We start from the raw sequence: 19154 nt of genomic DNA, 5'->3' as shown, positions 1-19154 counted from the left end.
CCCCTCTAAAGAATCGCCACCTTATCGCGGTGGAGGGGTTTGAGTGTCCCTGTGATCCTGGGAGCTATGTTCTCCGGGGCAATAGCCACTGGTAAATTGGCTCTAGGTGAGGGACCAGACAAAGAGCGATTCTGAAAACCCTGATGACATTTAACATTTTTTTTTAATTACATTTTAATCGAATACAATGTTTTCAGTATTTTTTTAAATAGCTGTAAGAATGAGCTAATCATTTTTTATCATGGAGCAATATATAGTGTCACCACAAGGCTTCAGCTCCCAACCTGTTGCAATTCTAGAAATATTAACCTCTCGATTTTAAGATATCAAAGAATAAAAATCAAGAATAAATCTTCAGAAAAATAAAAAAATACAGATGGTCTGAATACCCCTTCTTTTTAACATGTTTTCATTTTTTTTCTACTTCAAAAATAAAACACTTTATATTTGTATTGTCCATAAAACAGAAATTATAGAAGATAAGTCATGTTAATATTCTAACATATTCAAACAACCATACAAATAAAAAACGTCATTATCATTGTTTAGTTGAGTAGGCCTATTATTTGTTACAGTTAACAGGCTGTTTTTTTTGTTTGCTTTTTTCCCTCTTTTTTGTGGGCGCCTTCAGCTCCACTTTGTTTTTTATTATTTTTATTTATTCATTTATTGATTTGTGGCCGCCTATTGACGCAGCCGGTCCGCTTTATTTATTTATTTAGCCTAATCATTTGCGGCCGTCTATTGATGCGGCTGCTCCGCCCCGCTTTATATTTTCATTTATTTATTTGTTTGTGATGCTGCCTGGTGGCAGCCGCATGACCAGGCAGCCACAGTGGCATTTGCTCACATTGGTCAATGGCCAGTCCGTCCCTGGTTCTGTCCTTCTAATGATCTTTGAAAAAGGAAAGCTCCCTGTATTGGATCTCTCGGTGCACTCATTACATTGTTCTCCTAAATAGATCAAAATTAGAACAGTTGAGAGGTACTGTTGTGAGTGCAATGTCAACACTCATGATTTGTTCACGTTGACCATTGTTTTGATGCCATTTAACAGAGGGGACTAGAGCAACACTGTAACAGGCTTGATTTTCTTATTGAACTATGTTCACATGTCCCACCATGTGACTTTCAGGCTCTTTTCCAGCAGCTACACCTGAAGCTTTTTTAGAGTTTTTTAGAGAAAGTATCAAAAAATATATATTATTAATTTAAGGTAACTCTAATTTCAAATCAAAAATATCTCTGTAGATTTGAGAAATCTTGTATGTTATGAACCCCAGCAGAAAATGAACTGCCTTTCTGTAGCAGAGCTCCAGTCAACGTCGTCTTGACAAGTAATTCTTGTGTTCAAAACCGAAGTACTTCAGCTAGTAAATACTATGTAAGGCTTGATTAAAGATAATACACTTGTTTTTATGAATCAGTACATGCCCTGTTCAGTTTCACTCAGAAATGTCCAGTCTGTCTTCTTTCACTCTTTCCACATCATAGCATAAAGACTCTGCATGACATCAGAGTCACAGGAGTAAATTTTATTGACCAGTCATCTTCTATGAGAGCATTAGAAATTAAAATGCTTCCATTTTGAAATCAGCATGTCAGTTGCAACATCACAAAGCAACATCATGCTGTGTAAACATGTTTTTTTTCCCACCTATAGCACTTGGTTAAGTGTATTAAAATTCAAATTGTAGTCACTTCTCTGGACAAATTTTGAATGATATTTTTTCAAAACATACCCTCATTCTGTGATTGTGCCATTTGTCCTCTAGGGGACAAACTCCGTTTCAAATCATTGACCATCTCCCAAAAAAACTTTTTTTAAAATCATGAACTGTGGAGATTTACAATGCTATCTATGAAATATTAGTTCAGTATGTCAGACACTTTCTTAGAGGTTTTTCAGTGGACTGCAGACCCAGTTTCACTCATTTTGATTTTCTCACATTGAAATTTGAGGCTGTTTGAAGATGAATATCTCAAGAACAATTCTAGATAAAAGCCTGAAACCTTCACTTGTTTGTCTTGCTAACATCAGCAGATCAGATTGCTGTTAAATACAGCAGTGGATTGGACATCCCATACATTTGTGAAATACTGCATTAAGAATCACTTTGAGGTCTTCAAGAGTCATTTATTTTAGTACAATCATAAAACTAAACACATCCTAATAAAAGACATTAAAACTGAAAATTGACTGGTTCCATAAAATATTTCTTGTAAACAACAAACCAAAAAAATATCATTTGTATTTGTGTCTTTCTGATGCAGCCACACCCTTAGAAACACACGAAAAAGACTTTTCAACAAATATTTCATAATATTTAAGATTGTGTCAAATTTTCAGGGTGTCTCTGTGCTTGCGCTAGCCATTCTCCACTTCGCCATAGGCAAAGCCTTCCTCAGGATGGCAAAGCCATTTTTAGCATGTTTAGCCACGGTGGCGAAGCTAATTTTGCCTAATAAATGTGGAAAAAGGGTTAACTTGCAACTTTTTTGTAATTTGCCGAGCGATAATCAAAGAAAATAACAAACTGCGTCTCCTTTACTGAAGAGCGCTACCGAGTATAACCGGAACGACCTGAATGCTTCCGATCATTAATAGATGCACACTGTCACGTGTCTCGTCTCAGCCAATCAGAAAAAAGGATTCAGACTAACCCAGGTGTTGTGCAATTTTCACACTCCCCGGAAAAATCTGACTCCCCCTTCGCATGAACGCGTGTGACTTACTTTTCACTCTGTGGCCACTTGACGGGTTTTTCTGAAGTAGGTTTACTGCTTTTGCTGTTGTTTTTGGGTTAAATGTGACTAAGTACCGAACTGCAGACATGTTTTCCTGTTAAATATGATTGGGTGACATGTTTCTCCTCCTCTTCTCATCCGTATGTGCGCACCCTAAATGGCATTGGGGAGATTCTACGCTACTCTCAGCTTCACTCCTATGAGGACATCAGGACAGGACAGGGTGGAGTCGCCAAATATTGTTCACATTCCATCAGTGTTCTACACGTGTCATTAAAATAATTGTTCACTGAGAAAACTTTATATCTCCTTATTTAAAATCAGACTCCCCTAAGAATGCAAGATATGGCATCAAAATATGTCTGGTATTTATGTATAAAGTCTTTAATATAAGTATAGTTCTTAAGTATAAAGTAATTTCTTATTGTTGTTATTTTTATAGGGCCAGTTCACAATATGATAGAATTGAAATTCTTTATTGATCCCACACCTGGGAAATTATTTGCTACAACAGCTAAAACACCAAATCACAACAAGTTTAAAAAAAAAACTCGTAAATTACAGTCTGTAAGAACAGAATAATGAAATAAGGGGCTAAATGATCACAGTATGGCAGATTAAGAACAGAGAGACCATTTCAAAACTAGGACTTTAACAGAAATATGCAGGTTGAGTTAAAAGTGCAGATTGTATGATATGAAAAAAAATCTGGAGTCAGATTTTTCTGGGCCACTTGACAAAATCTGACTCCCCGACTATTCTTGGAATGCAAGAAGTGGCAACCTCCAAACTTTCTCAGCTACAACATCTGCACCTCTGCTACTGCTGTGTGAAGTATCAACTATGTATTACTTATTACTATCATTACAGGAGAGAAGTTGTAGGGGTAGTCAGATTTTTCTGGACCACTTGACGAAATTTGTCAGATTTTCTCCACTTTCTCTCCTGTAATGACTACTTCACACAGAAGCAGAGGTGCAGATGCTGTAGCTGAGAAAGGATGGATGGATGGATGGATGGATGGATGGATGGATGGATAGATAGATAGGAATCCTAAGGCCAGTAATCTCCTAAATTAATTATGATTAATCATCAGAGAATCACTGCCAATGTCATGGTAATGACTGGATGCAGCTAATTTACAAAGAAATGATTCTGAACTACATGTCAGCTTTCAAAGATTGGACTTTTCATAGAACACTTCATGTTTTTAAATTTACAGACGGACAGACAGGAATCCTAAGGCCAGTAATCTCCTCAATTAATTATGCTTAATCATCAGAGAATCACTGAACCAGCTCTGCATCTAACAGGTTCCTGCAGCCCAGAGGGATCTCAGGAACCATTAAGGTGGTAATTGAGGAAATTCGCCCTGCTGCTCACTGCCTCCATCCAGACGTCTATCCCTCTACCACTGATAATTCATTTAACTGAGTAACCACTTTGAATGGTTTAAATAATTTACCAGTCACGTCTGTTAACGACAGCTTTCCTCTTAATGGATTTTGCAACGAAGCAACGAAGACACTAAACAAGAAATTAGACCTGAATTCTGTGAAGCCGGATCTCAAGGACTTTAAGTTTGTGGAGGACTTCATGAACTTTTACTGAACCCTGCATGGAGAAATCTTCTTGGCAGGGGTTCAGTCTGTGTCCAGTGTGCATACGCTGGTGTCGTTGTTGGGTTCCTTGTTGGTTGGACGTTGGTCCAGACTGGTCAAAGCAGCACTGTTCACCATTGGTAGAGTGCTGACAAGTCTGAGAGTTTTGTCCATCTGTTCCGTTCTGCTTGGAAAACAAAGAGAACGTCACTGTTGGAATTTAACATTCAGTTGTCTGATTATGTCAGAATTCCTAATCTAACCTACATCCCCAGATTAACCTGGACCAGATTTCTGTGACAAAACCAATACAGGTTAGACTGAACGATAGCTGATAATGTGTTAACAGAATTCAACCGACCACAGTTGTTCAAAACTGTTTTGAAACAATTTTGCAGCAATATCCAAAATTATCCAATACACAATTGTGTGTACACTGTGACTGAGACCAGTCTTTACATACCTGACTGTGACACTGATTGAATGCTTTCTTTCTGGTGCGGATCTGCTGGTGTTGTTTCAGGGAATACAAAGTTGTAAAAGTCTTCTTACACTCATCACATCTGTATGGTCTCTCCCCAGTGTGGACACGTTGGTGAACTTTGAGGTTTGCAATGTAGCTGTAGCGTTTCCCACACTGATCACAAAGGTATGGTTTAACCCCAGTGTGGGTCACTTCATGAGCTTTTAACTGTGAGTACAATACAAATGGTTCACCACAGTGATCACATCGGTACACATCATGTCCAGTGTGGATGCGTTGGTGACATTTTAAGCTCTTTTGGTGCTTGAAAGTTTTTTCACAGGAGTCACAGTGGTACCGCTTTCTACCAGAATGGGGGCATTGATGGATCAACAACTGTTCATGCTGAGTAAAGGTTTTCACACACTGATCACAGTTGAATGGTTTCACTCCACTGTAAATGAGTTGATGGCTTTTTAAATGAGTCTTCCGAGTAAAAGCCTTACCACACTGATTACAGCTGAACAATTTCACTCCACTGTGAATGAGCTGATGTCTTTTTAACATACTCTTCTGAGTAAAAGCCTTTCCACACTGAGCACAGCTGAATGGTTTAACTCCACTGTGAATGAGTTGATGGCTTTTTAACTGACTCTTGTGAGTAAAAGCCTTTCCACACTGATCACAGCTGAATGGTTTAACTCCACTGTGCATTAGTTGATGGCTTTTTAACTGACTCTTGTGAGTAAAAGCCTTTCCACACTGATCACAGCTGAATGGTATAACTCCACTGTGCATGAGTTGATGACTTCTTAATGTACTCTTGAGAGTAAAAGCCTTTCCACACTGATCACAGCCAAACAATTTCACTCCACTGTGAATGAGTTGATGGCTTTTTAACTGACTCTTCTGAGTAAAAGCCTTTCCACACTGAGCACAGCTGAATGGTTTCACTGCACTGTGAATGAGTTGATGGCTTTTTAACTGACTCTTGTGAGTAAAAGCCTTTCCACACTGATCACAGGTGAATGGTTTAACTCCACTGTGAATGAGTTGATGGCTTTTTAAACGAGTCTTCCGAGTAAAAGCCTTACCACACTGATTACAACTGAACAATTTCACTCCACTGTGAATGAGCTGATGTCTTTTTAACTGACTCTTCCGAGTAAAAGCCTTTCCACACTGATCACAGCTGAATGGTTTGTCCACAGTGTGAATATGTTTGTGAATTCTTAGCTTTGTTGCTGTAATAAAAGTCTTGTCACATTGCTCACAACTCAGTGATTCATCTCTTTTTGCCGTTGTTGCTGAACCATCCTTATCCTCCTCAGAGGTCCCACATCTCACTCCATTGCTGTGTTTACATTTCTGTAGCAAAAGACAAAGATAAAAACAGAGGCAGTGATGGAAGAGCAATCATGAAAAAAATTGAACCTAAAAGTCTCAATTCCATGTAGTTGGACATGAGGCTGAAACAAAATCAAGAATCTGCAGACATGCTAGCAGCTTTGTCATTAGAAACCTAGAAATGTGTCAACAGCACACTCACAATGTCAACAAAACTATTTTCACAGGCCGATAGTTTTCAGCTTTCTACACGGTAGTTTTAGAATATTGGGTAGTAAAATCTGTCGATCAGCGTGAAAAACAAAGCAGAGCTCGTGACTGATGGGATTGTACCACCAGGATCTCTTGATCCCCAGACTTTCCGTTAAGTTACATTACTGGAGAAATGTACAATTTGAAATTTCTCCTCGGGGATCAGATGTTGATACCAGTCCAGAAAAGATCTGTAATTCTGCCACTGAATTCTGGATTTGGCCCGAACGACCTGGGAAATTTGTTGTGCAGCAGTTACACAACCGTTCACCATCAAACAACAAAAGCAACAAAACAGTAAAACACAGGGATGTCAACAGGAAATTCGGATTTCAGCTGAAAATTGACGGGGCAGGGTGGAGGGGGCGGGCCGGGGGGGCTGAAGCTGAGAGATTTATAGAAGTCATTTAGACTGATAAAAATGGTCAAAAACATAACACTCGACTTGTTTCAGTCAGCAAATTTAATGAAAAGTTAACTTACATGTTCTTCAATCTTTTCTCACTATCTTCAGTCCAAAATATTTCACAAATCTATAAGAGTTCTATTCTACTATGTACAATATATACAAGTCAGTTCACTGCAACACTCCTATTTTGTCAATTTTCTTCTCTTTGCAGCAAGCTGTGTAAGTCTCTGGACAGCCTTCCTTTTCAACTCCTGCTGGTGGGCTTTTCTTGCAGTCATTTCCTTCTCTTTCAATGTATCTTTTGCCTTGGCACTTGAAGTAGCTGTTGATGCTGCTGGTGTAACTGTCTGACAGTGCTACGCATCCACGCGATCCGTAATTAATCAAATCGTTACAATACACACAAAAAGCTTTTCCGGCCACGTCTGGTTTCTTCAGAAATTGTCCAAGTGTTTCTGTTACCTCGTCGATCTTTGAGCCAATTTTCACCTTCACAGTGACTTTTCTCTCCAGCCATTCCCATCGGAACTTATTTTTGACACTTTTGTCAATTTCTGTGACTGATGACTCCTGATCCTTCGTTAAAAATCTCATCATTCCGCTGAACACGATACCAAATCTCCAAACATCCGAGTCGAACACGCCACCATGAATTTGTGACAAAGAATGCTACGAGCAATTTGATTGGTCCAAGCTTGAAGCTGTCCAACTGCTGGGCCGTTTACAATCGAACGATAGCTTCAGTGAAAATCTCGAAGGAGTGAGGCGTGAGTTTCGTAGTGAGGCGCGAGTTTCGTTTAACGAAACTCACGCCTCACTCCCGCGAGATGTTAACAACGTTAACATCAGCGACAATAAAGTACCTAACTCCCCTAAAATTTTCTCAACGGATTTAGAGGATTCACAAAAATGTTCAAATTTGACATTAAATTGGCGGAAATCCGCGGATCCGCAGACAATTGTCATCCCTGAAAACAGTTAAAGGAATAACACAACACGGTCTCACGGGGATTCGTGAAACTGTTACGTAAATTTTTGTTTCTTTTTCGTGCGCACCAACACGATTTCGTCATGTTTTTCGTGCCGCTCACCACGAAATGTTTTTCGTGTTGCTCACAACGAAACCCGCTGTGGTAATCACAGCTGAAAGTGGTTTATACCAGCGGATTCATGACGATCTAAGCTGTCCATCGGCGTATACTGCTTGTGTGATCGCGTTTGCGGCCGCCGGCCGCCGGACATTCTTTAAATTCCTATGCAAATTGGTAAGTGTACCACCGGGTTATGGTTAGGTTATGGTTAGGGTTATGGTTAGGGACGATGTCATTAAAAATATAGCGTTGGATTCGCCATGGTTTTACATTAAAAATATAATACACACATTCGTTTGAAATACGTTCTGGGTGGCACGAAAAGTCCGCCGTTTAAAATACATTGGTGCGCATTTCGTGGTGAGCGGCACGAAAAACATGACGAAATCGTGTTGGTGCGCACGAAACCGAAACAAAAATTTACGTAACAGTTTCACGAATCCTCGTGAGATCGGGCTGAATAACAACGATTAAAGGAAATGTTTTTAAAATGTAAAAAACACAGTAAAACAATTAAAAGCAAAATAAAAGCCATTTAAAGAAAAATCAAACAAAACATAAGATAGACAGGGACATCGGCAGTAATCTTGGTCATTTGGTCAGACGTCGTAAAAGTTTTCAATAAACGGCCACCGATGTAATCATGTAGAGGACTTTTCTTTGGTCTGCACTGTTTGAGACACCAGATTACATACATACATAGATTTATTTCCAACCCGGATAAAAGAAAGGGATTCTGTGGAGACGCTGACATGAGACAGTTTTTAGTCTCAGCGTGCTTAGCCCTGAAATCATGGGAGTCAAACCTGACATAAAAACTGTTCAGACTTTGAGCCAGCTCTAAATCATTATAACCACTGAGCTGAACTCTCTCATTGACACATTAATTGGTTCCAGTGATCAGATTCATGCCGTCCCAGACTGAACTGAGGTTGTTCATTTTGAGCTGAGACTCAAGGTTGTCTTTGTATTGTCTTTTGTGGGTCCTGATCTACTACTTTATTTCCTTCTGTCAGTTATACAGATTTAGTGTATTTCCTTCTCTGAAGACTGTTTTCTTTCTGTACAGTAGGTCTTTAAGCTTCTTAGAAAGCCATGGCTTAGTGTTTGGATATAGTTTAACATTTTTTCAGGAATAACACTGGTTTCACAGTCTGTGACCCAGCTGCTCACAACATCAGTCGGTTCATCAATATCAGCTGAGGACTCCTTAAACACGTCCCAGTCAGTAACCTCCAGACATCCCTGCAGAGTGTGATAAACTTTCACTCTGATGTTCTGCACTTTGCCTTGCTTCAGTACAGTGGTATACAGGGATAAGGAGGATGCAGTTGTGGTCAGAGGAACCCAGAGCAGAAGCACCTTTGTGCCCACAGGTATTTATTTCACTGGCCTTTGGACGGATATAGACAAGTTTCACAAATATTTGGGGAAACTTCTGAGGCAGATATGAAGGGCACAATGAAGCAGAAAGCAGTTCTCAGTCAGTATTGCACAGTTTCTCCAGGACAGTGTCAGATTTGCACCAGCGCTGTCCTTGTCATTTGGAAGACCCACTTGTGCCCAAGCTTTCATTTGCTGGCTGATGTTGCTTCCATATTTCCACATAATGTTCTATCTTCTTGATGCCATCTATTTTGTGAAGTGCACCAGTCCCTCGTGCAGCAAAAACACTCTCACAACATGGTGCTGCCACCCCCATGCTTCACAGTTGGGATGGTGTACTCAGGCCATCCTCAGCCAGCATCTTCACAAGGTCGTTTGCTTTTGTTCTGGGGTTGATGAGCACATTTCCCTCCAAAACAATTCTAACCTTAACCAATCTCCATCTTGAGCAGTAGGATGGCTTGACATTCCCATGGTGTTGATCTGTGCATGTAATTATTTGGACAGATAAACGTCAAACCACAGCAATCTGGAAATTGCACTCAAGGATGAACCACACCTGTGGAGGCCCACAAATGTCTTCCTGATGTCTTGGCTGATTTCTTTAGATTTTCTAATGTCGTCACACAAGGAAGCAGTGGGTTTGAGGTGTGCCTGAAAATACATCTTAATCTATCAAAAGCTTTCAAAGTCAGGACATCATCATCTTGAAGGCATAGCAATCTTAGTGGATGCAAACTTCTGATTATAGAATAGAATGACTTTCTTCAGTCCCTCCAAGATTTCGCGGGCGTTTTTCGTGATTGTTGTGGCCGAAAATGCCTGAATTCGCGGCAGATTTTCTAAAAAAATTGCGATAAAAGTTGCAATGTTTTAAGCTTATTTGTTGTGATGAAATTGCGGGAGACAGTGACAACTACTAAAAAGCTGCATTTTTTCCAGATTGTAGAACATGTTTCAACGCTGTAATTGACAATATTTATTCCGAAATTAAATATATAATTTTCCAACCCATTTCCACAAAAGCTGGCACACCACAGTGGGAAATTAGCAGCAGCCAGATACTGGTTTAACATGATGTGGTTGGTAGATTTGCGGCACAAAATGCTAATTTACTATTGAATGAATCATATTTGGACATATCTGTCAGTGGCTTAAAAAGTTAATTTCACATCCTGGCACACACGTGTTCACAAGCACACGCTCACAGCTGGTCACGTCAACTAACAAGAACAGCACAGAGAGCGCAGTCCTGCACCAAGACAGGGGTGTGTTCTGCATGTATACATACCGAATCGCGTGACCTAAATATGTAGCTGGCAACTGGAATTGATGGGACTCAGAAACACCCCCACAATTTAATCAGTTGTTCCTTGTGTCATTTCCGATACGTCCACAGTGGTAGATTTGTTGTAGGATCACAATCATGTGATAGTCAGCGGGCCGCTGAGGTAGCATTCACCTGTTGCCATGGTTACCGTGCCGCTATCAGACGCAGTGCCGCTATGAATCCTTAACAAATACGTGGATCCAAACTTTAAGCCGCATCACTGCTGAAGTCTAATCATTTGGTCCTTGTGTCATTCCTGACCGACCCTGAAAATTTCATTCAAATCCCTGAGTCTGTTTTTGAGTGATGTTGGTAACAGAGGAAGGATTCACACACGCTGATCGTCACATAACACTGCCGAGTTCTTTGGTGGAATAATTAAACTAATTTACCTCATTCTTTCAGTGCTCTAATGGATCTGGATGCAACGGTTTCCATCATGGTGATTAATGTGGTCTGTTTTCCGCTCATTTCAGCCGTTCTAATATGTTTCGTGTTTTTTTAAAGTGTATTAATCGCTGATTTTTTTTTCTTCTTTTTTTGAATTCCACCACAATATTGCACGGTTGTAAAACAGTTTAGCTTCGCTTTGGTGAAAAACATCAGTGAATTAGTTGTTTATCAATGTCTTCAGCAGTCATTTTTGTTGGTAAATGAGAGACATTAGTACTGCACATGTCTGCATCTTCAAACCATAAACAAGGAAGTGAATTTGGTGACGTATGTGCATTAGGTTTGCGCTGGGGGCTGCTATGATTGGTGGAACTCACGGGAGGCGGGCCAAAATTGCGGGAAAGTTGCGGTGATTGGACAAAATTGCAAGGCCACGCAAAATTTGCAGAGATTGGTTGATTTCGCGTGATCACAACATCGCAAATTCCTGGAGGGACTGCTATATTGATCCCCGAAGGGAAATTCAATTGTTTGGTCTTATCTTTTTGCATTTGAATTAAACAGTCCGATTGCTGATGGCAAGAAACATTTCCTGAATCTTTCAGTCCTGCAGTACAGGGATAGGAGCCGTCCACCGATGTTTTGTTGTTCACTGAGGCAAATGTGAAGTGGATGATCCATGTTTGTCAGAATGGCCTCCATCTTTCTAAGTGTCCGTCTCTCCACCTCATCCTCCAATGTGTTCAATCCGATTCCAACTACAGAGCAGCTTTTTTAATCAGTTTGTTCAGATGCCTTGCATCCTTGTTCTTCATGCTGCCTCCCCAGCAGACTGCAACATAAAATAGGACACTTGCTACCACAGACTGATAAAACATCTGCAGCATCTTACTGAAGATGTCTATTGATCGAAGTGCTCTCAGGCAAAAAAGTCGGCTCTGGCCCTTTTTGTAGATCAAGTCTGCATTTTTAGACCAGTCTAATTTATTGTCAAGGTGGACACCTAAATATTTATATGATGTCACCACCTCCATGTCAACACCACAAGTGTTCAATGGATGAAGAGGGGTTTTGGATCTGCGGAAATTTATGATCATTTCCTTTGTATTTGAGGCGTTGAGTAGCAGGCAGTTTTTGTGACTCCAGTCACTGAAGGCACTTATCAGATCTCTGTATTCAGCTTCCTGTCCATTTCTGATACATGCCACGATAGCAGTGTCAGCGTATTTCTGAATGTGGCAGGACTCAATGCTGTATTTGAAGTCAGATGTATACAGTGTGAACAGGAATGGAGCCAGGACTGTTCCTTGTGGAGCCCCAGTACTGCTCATTCATGTCCCAGAAACACAGTTCCCCAGCCTGACAAACTGGCCTTCCTGTCAGGTAATCAGTGATCCATGAAACACAGAAAGGAGCCACTCCCATCTCTGTGAGCTTGTGCTTGAGGATGGTGGGTTGGATGGAGATGAAAAATCAAATAACTTGATTCTCACATAAACTCCAGGTTCCTCCAGATGAGACAGGGCACGGTGAAGCATGAAGAGGATGGCATCATCCACTCCAATGTGTTTTTTGTAAGCCAACTGCAAGGAATCGAGTTTGTCTTTGACCTCAAGCCTCAGTAGACGTAAAACCAGCTGCGCCAGAGTTTTCATGATGTGTGAGGTCAGAGCAATAGGTCTGTAGTCATTTAGTTCAGCCGGACATTTGATTTTTGGTACCAGTACAATACAGGATGTCATCCATAGAGCAGGCAGTGTTTGCAGGTAGGACTGTGTTTCTACAGAAGCTGATGTATTCAGTAAAACAATCAACCTGTCTGTCAATGTTCATACTGTCCTCATCCGTTTCCAGAAGCACATTCCAGTCTGTTGATTCAAAGCAGTCCCTTAGAGCTTCACTAGTTTGAGGAGTCCATCCTCTGATTTGGACTTTAGTTGCAGACTGTCTCAGCACACAAGGTTTGTAACAGGTCTGCAGATAAACCAAGTTATGATCTGACCTGCCCAGTGGTGGTAAGGCAGTAGCTCTGTAAGCTTCTTTGACACTTGGCATACAGCAGGTCTAGGGTTTTATTCTCTCTGGTAGGGCAGTGAAACTGTGTAAATCCAGTCAGATGAGAGGAGAGGCTGACATGATTGAAATCTCCTGATATTATTACAAGTGTCTCAGGATGTTGAGTCTGTATCCTAGCTACAGTATCATGCAACACATCATATGGAAACAAGTAAGTTGCTTTGGGTGGAATGTATACAAGTATTGTTATGATGTGACCCTTGGAACATAGTATGGCTAAAGTCCATAGTCAAGTCCAAGATTGTGAAGAAAGTAATAAAATTCTATTAAAAAAATTGTCTTTCGTTATTCTGGCATTTAAAGATAATTTTGGTCATCTTAACCGACATAAAACTGGAGAAGCATTGCCAGATTTAATGTCAGATCGTGGTAAATTAAAAAAGGGTTATGTGTCGTTTATACAGTGTAAGTAAACTTCTGGGTTCAACTGTCTGAATTTCTTGAGAAGGAAAAGGCTGGTAAACTCACAATGCTCAAAAGTATTATTCTCTACCAAAGAAAATGCTGCTCTTTACCTTCCTGAACAACTTGCTGGAAAAACAAGACTTTTCTTCCGTTACTTATCTTCATCACCATGTAAGACATTTTCAGAAAGTATGATCAGCAGCTAGTTCAGCCTCAAACAAAAAACAAGCAGCTTCCTAGCAGTCCACCATTATATCCTCAGTACAGCTGCTTCTGCAGAGCTACATCTCTCCAGCCAACGTCACCTGGCTTTGGTCGGCCCATCTAACCAACTGGAGCAACTTTACACATTTTAAAGAACAAATTCATGATAATAATGTTACAGTGGTATGTTTCTCACTTTTTGTGAAGAATCCATGTTTCCTCGTTGTTGAGCTCAGACTAAATGGGCTGCCAACATTCCTCTGCTCCTCCGTCAGACTCTCCTCCTCCTGCCAATCACCTGTCACATCAAACACATCTTCATTAGGATACCACTCTATACACAAGTGTCAGAGTGTCCCATATGTTCATCAGCCAACACAGAGGACACATTTCAACTCAATACTTCACTTTTAGCTCTTTTCACTTTCACTAAAACTGATACAAATGAACTTAAACTGTTAAAAATAAGGAACATAGACAGAAAACAGACATGGAAAAAGAGAATAAAGAGAACATAAAGATGCTACTGCAGGTGATTCAAGACAGGAATGCTGGTAGAAAACTGTTCATGCTGTAAGTTAGTGAATGTATTTTACTGCTCAGTGTTCTGTTTAAAGGCAGCTCTCACTCTCTGTTCTTTGCACTCTCCATAGTGTCAAGTGTCCTCCCACTTTCAATGACAGGCTGATTCTCATTGATGATTTTTTCACAGTTTCTGCAGTTTCCCCACTTGAAAAAGGATGTTTCATCTACCCAGGGTTTGAGCAGGACTCCACTCATCAATCAGACAGTTGCTTTCTTTCTTTTCCCTCTTTTATTTTGCAGTGGTCACAAATTCATGAGATACAGAGTGGCAACTCTGATAGATTAAGGTGAAAAACCTTTAAACAGAACACAAAAGGACAATGTTCGCATTACTGCATTCAGCAAATAGTAACAACCATTCCTCATGGACATTTTCACCACATTGGCAAATGCCTACTCCACTCAATTTATGTTTGTCAACCTCAACACCACATAAACTGAAGCGACAAATCATGGCATGAGCAATATTCAACCCAATACTATACCACACATGAATTTATCTGCATTCTAAAGAGTTGATTTTAAATCACAGTTTAACAAATTACTCTGAGCATTTTTATCAAAAATTTTTAACCATTTTATACTTTTATTTCATGGTTTTAAAATTATTTAAAGTGCTTAAAGTGCTTTTAAAGTGCAATCCTTTCCAGATCCAATAAATAAATAAAGGGCATTGTAAAACCCACCATTACAAACAGGATGAATTCACTGGTCTTAGCTGGAACCCTCTAATTAGCACCAATTAGGCCTGCAATCTTATTTTCAAACTGAACAATTACAAAACACACGGAAATTATTGGTAAACAGAACAAAGTTTACTCCGTGGCTAATGCTAATGCTAACACATACTGCAGTGGCACACATCGGCAGCTTAAACAGTCTTTTTAGAGTCTCCAGAATTCTGCTCTTACCGGCTGCAACCCGGATTTTGGAATGAAGGCAATCCTGCACAGTTTGCCGCAGATCTTGATGCTTTCCCAACAGAAACTCACGGACACTTTGTTTGAACTCGGTCATTCATTCTCAGTTCCTCCTCAGTGCTGCGTGTGTCCCCTTTTTTGCCGCCGGTGGCAAACCTGCAGCCGCAGATTGTTTCCGCCCCAGCTGAGTGTAGGACCTGTGCGTAAATGCTTCTCCTTTGAGTTCTCAGCTCCTTCCAGATTGACTTGATACATAGACTGCTTTGCACTCTGTGTCACCTGTACCTTCAGAGCTCTGAATAAAAGAACAAAAGATTTATTGCAAAGAACAAAAAGGTTTTGCCTCCACAGCAGCTTGTTATGAAAATGATTGTATTTGATGATTGAATGTTCTTCTTCATTGTAATACTGTGTGATGTGTGCTAAAAGAGGAACAAGGACACGAACTATCATCAATATTATTTCATCTTACATGTCTAATTTAAAAAAAATATGACATTATCTAAATATGCACTACTGTTCAAAAGTTTGAGGTCACTTAGAAATGTTCCTTTTTCTTGAAATCAGTTCTTTTCAATGAGATAGCTTTAAATAAATGTAAATCAAGTCTAGACCTTGTTAATGTGGTAAATGACTATTGTAGCTGGAAACGGCTGATTTTTAATGGAATATCTCCATAGGGTACAGAGGAACATTTCCAGCAACCATCACTCCTGTGTTCTATGCTAACAATGTGTTAGCTAATGCTGTTGAAAGGCTCATTGATGATTAGAAAACCCTTGTGCAGTTATGTTAGCACATGAATGAAAGTGGGAGCTTTCGTGGGAGAACATGGAATTGTCTGGATGACCCCAAACTTTTGAACGGTAGTGTACAGAAGGATATGGAAATCATAACGCAGTGTTTGAGCGGTCGTAGGTGAGCTGGTGTGCTAAGGATGAAGAGTGGAAAGGCACTTGGTCCTGATGATATACCTGTGGAGGTATGGAAGTGTCTCGGAGAGGTAGCAGTAGAGTTTGTGACTGGGTTGTTCAACAGGATCTTAGATAGTGAGAAGATGCCCGAGGAATGGAGGAGAAGTGTGCTGTGTTCCTCTGATGCTCACTTGAACTAAAAGCATTTGAGCTGCACAAAGTGTGAAATGAGAGAGGAAGCAGTGAATCTCCAAACTGCTGACAGACTTTCACACATTATTGTCCAGTGAAAATCAGCTTTTTGTGCAGCCACACTTGATCCTGATTGAGTCTTTAAGTCCTGTTCTAGTGATGAAATGAGAACTTCCTTCATCTTGTGTGTGATGGAGAAGAATAAAGGGCTGTGGCTAAAAATCCTGACTCTGAGTTCTTCATTACAAACACACATTATATCAGCTGGTTATTATTCATCTGCTTTGTTCTACTCAACATGGAACACAGAGATCAGAACAGGTAGAAATTTAAATATAAAACATCATTTATTTTACAGTTGTAAATTTGATTAAATAGAATTAAAATGTCAACAAAAAAGATCAGATCTTAATAATTTATCGTCTCCATAATGTAAAGTCACTTCTGTTCACCTTTTTGGTTCTGAATCAGAGAAAGCAGCATTTTCTCATCAATTCTGTTTCGTGCTTTAATCATTAATTTTTCAGGTCATCCTTGTTACTGAACTGTTTTCCATCATGATGAACTTTTCTTGCCATAAATCTCCATAACTTTCTGATGGGATTAAGGTGTGAGGACTTGGCAGTCAGTTCATCACATCTAGATCACTCTTTCCAAAGTATTCTGTGCTCTTCTGTGGTTTGTGGTAAATTCATCCTGAAATCCTTCCATTTCTGTCCTCAATATTCTACCAAATATGAAAGATTCCTTTGGAAGCAGATCTTCAAGGATTTTAGATTTGATTTCCAACAGTCAGAATGTTAGAAGTTTCCCTGTTGATCATATTTTACTGATAGTTTCTCCCAAATGTTTCAGCTCATTTTTACTGGAATATTCTGAAGTAAAGTTTGTGTTTTCTGGTGAATGGATCAGATCTCACATTTAGTTTCAATCAAACCCTGAGGCTTCTGGAAAATACACACAGCTTTAAAATAATGTTGGATCATCTGCTGACTGTGTCGTTATTAAATGCTTTTAGAGTTTCATTATTTTAACCCTCGTGTCATTTTAAAGTTTGAAAATGTGGAAAATAATAAATATTTTCACAGTGAAACTTCTGATGTCCACATTTTGACATTTTGGGAAATTTTTCAACATTTTTTGGTGCAAAAAGAAGAAACGTTTCAAAAGAACATTCACATAAAAATCGACCAAAATCCAGTAAATTCTCTGGATTTTGGTTGATTTTTATGTGAATGTTCTTAAAGAAAATATCAGAAGTTTTACTGATAAATATGGAATCACTTTAGATATTTTTAGAATTTTTATGGAGAATGTTTACTAATTTTTTGAAAATATTTACAAGAATTTTCCTGCCAAATTAGGGGGATTTTGTTTTGTTATTATAAATAAAGCTTTTAAGGAATTTTTGGATTTTTTTTCCTGAAGGTTTTGCACATTTTCATAAATTGGGTGAATTTTTTTGCTGAATTTCTGGATTTTTTCCTGTTTTTTGGTGGCGTAAATGAAGGCAACAGGAGGGTTGATATCCAGAGCTAATAATAAACAGCAGAGGACTGATGGGTCTCCTTGGTGTTTGCTCCTGTTAACATCTCATCTTCTAGTAGTTCCACATTGAAGGAATTCTGCTGGACAACATTGAGAGCATATGAATGAATTTTCCATCCAAAATAATGCAGTGAATGTCAAATAAAGTGGTGTTGAAGCTTGTCAGAAGCTTTCAATGAATGTAGAAAGAGTGTAAAAGCAGCATCCTCTACCAAATGAGCACAATCCATCAATCATCATCAAAGTGTCCAAATTCCAGAGAAGACATGAACTGCAGATTGTAAATGAGTCAAAGTATCCATTTAAAATCATTTCTAGACCATGATCACAAAGTCAAGTCAAACACTAGATTGTTCTTTTGTCCTTTTGTGTCTCATTTTCACAATATTTTGTCTGGTTTTTGTCTCATTTTTTGTCTTTTTTAATCTGACTTTTGTGGTTTTGATCCTGTAGTAAAAAGCGGTCCGGCCCACTTGAGATCAAACTGGGCTAAATGTGGAACCTGAACTAAAATGAGTGTGACTCCCTGATTGAAAGCTTCTTTGAATGCTTCAAACAGTCATTCTCTAATATCAGCCCAGAAAAACGGATCAAAGTTGGTTGTAAGTCCATCTGGAGCCGCTGATTTCCCCAAAGACATTTTCATTCCAGCTCTATCAATCTCTCCAAACACGTGCTTTTAAAGTCAGTCTGAGGAAGAATGCTTTGACTTTTTAAGAAACAAAAGAAGAGGGGACTGATTTTGCTCTTCAAGGTAAAATGGGAAAAGTCAGAAGTCACTTCAGTGATGCAAGAAGAGACTCAATTGTTCTAACCTGGCTAAGACTCAGACACTGCAGTCTGAAAAGTGGACTGGCTTTGATTGGGAAGCACAGAGATAGGAACTGTGAGTGTGGTGAACTAGAAACTGTGAGAAATGTTCTCCTTAAGTGTAAGCTCTACTCATGCCAACAGAAGAAACATTAGAGACAAGGAGCAGCTGGACGAACTGTTTTTAATCTTTGCTTTCTACTTAACATGGAGGAGTGGACAAATATGAAGAAACTTCTGAACTTTTCTCATGACCACAGGACTGCATAAGAAAATATGGAGGATTCTCTCAGGACTATGAGTAACACCCAGTAGGTGGCAGCAATACGCCAGTGATGCGTCTGGTCTGCCTAATTCAATGAGGAAGAAGAAAGTAACTCAGTGTTTCTGCCGGAACTTCACAGTGTGACACCCGGCGGATGTAAACAAAGAAGCATGAGTAGAGTTTGCTTCACTGCTGTGTGGACTGAGCTATAAACG

General features: G+C 39.5%; 2 protein-coding genes across 20 annotated transcripts in view; one reads left to right on the top strand and one right to left on the bottom strand.

Annotated features, from left to right (window-relative positions):
• LOC127531987 (gastrula zinc finger protein XlCGF8.2DB-like) overlaps window positions 1–19154 on the bottom strand; it is a 387969-nt gene that overhangs the window by 130688 nt on the left and 238127 nt on the right. For 7 of the 18 annotated variants that reach the window (XM_051942848.1, XM_051942852.1, XM_051942855.1 and 4 more), the window contains 2 exons: window positions 4294–4536; window positions 1206–1504 (listed from right to left, as the gene is read on the bottom strand). In XM_051942848.1, the coding sequence (XP_051798808.1) occupies window positions 1475–1504; window positions 4294–4536 (273 nt within the window). In that variant the 3' untranslated portion in view covers window positions 1206–1474. Of the gene's footprint in view, window positions 1–144; window positions 1163–1200; window positions 1505–2116; window positions 4537–4812; window positions 6181–13901; window positions 13931–19154 lie in introns of those variants that run through there. The other 11 variants (XM_051942841.1, XM_051942843.1, XM_051942842.1 and 8 more) reach the window with 6 other exon arrangements.
• The window catches only part of LOC127531945 (NACHT, LRR and PYD domains-containing protein 12-like), a 172155-nt gene that overhangs the window by 124524 nt on the left and 28477 nt on the right, over window positions 1–19154 (top strand). The window lies entirely within an intron of this gene.

This window comes from Acanthochromis polyacanthus, chromosome 22 (assembly GCF_021347895.1).
Source record: "Acanthochromis polyacanthus isolate Apoly-LR-REF ecotype Palm Island chromosome 22, KAUST_Apoly_ChrSc, whole genome shotgun sequence".
NCBI lineage: Eukaryota > Metazoa > Chordata > Actinopteri > Pomacentridae > Acanthochromis > Acanthochromis polyacanthus.
The sequence above is the reverse complement of the archived record's forward strand: the minus strand, read 5'-3'. Positions and strand labels throughout refer to the sequence as shown.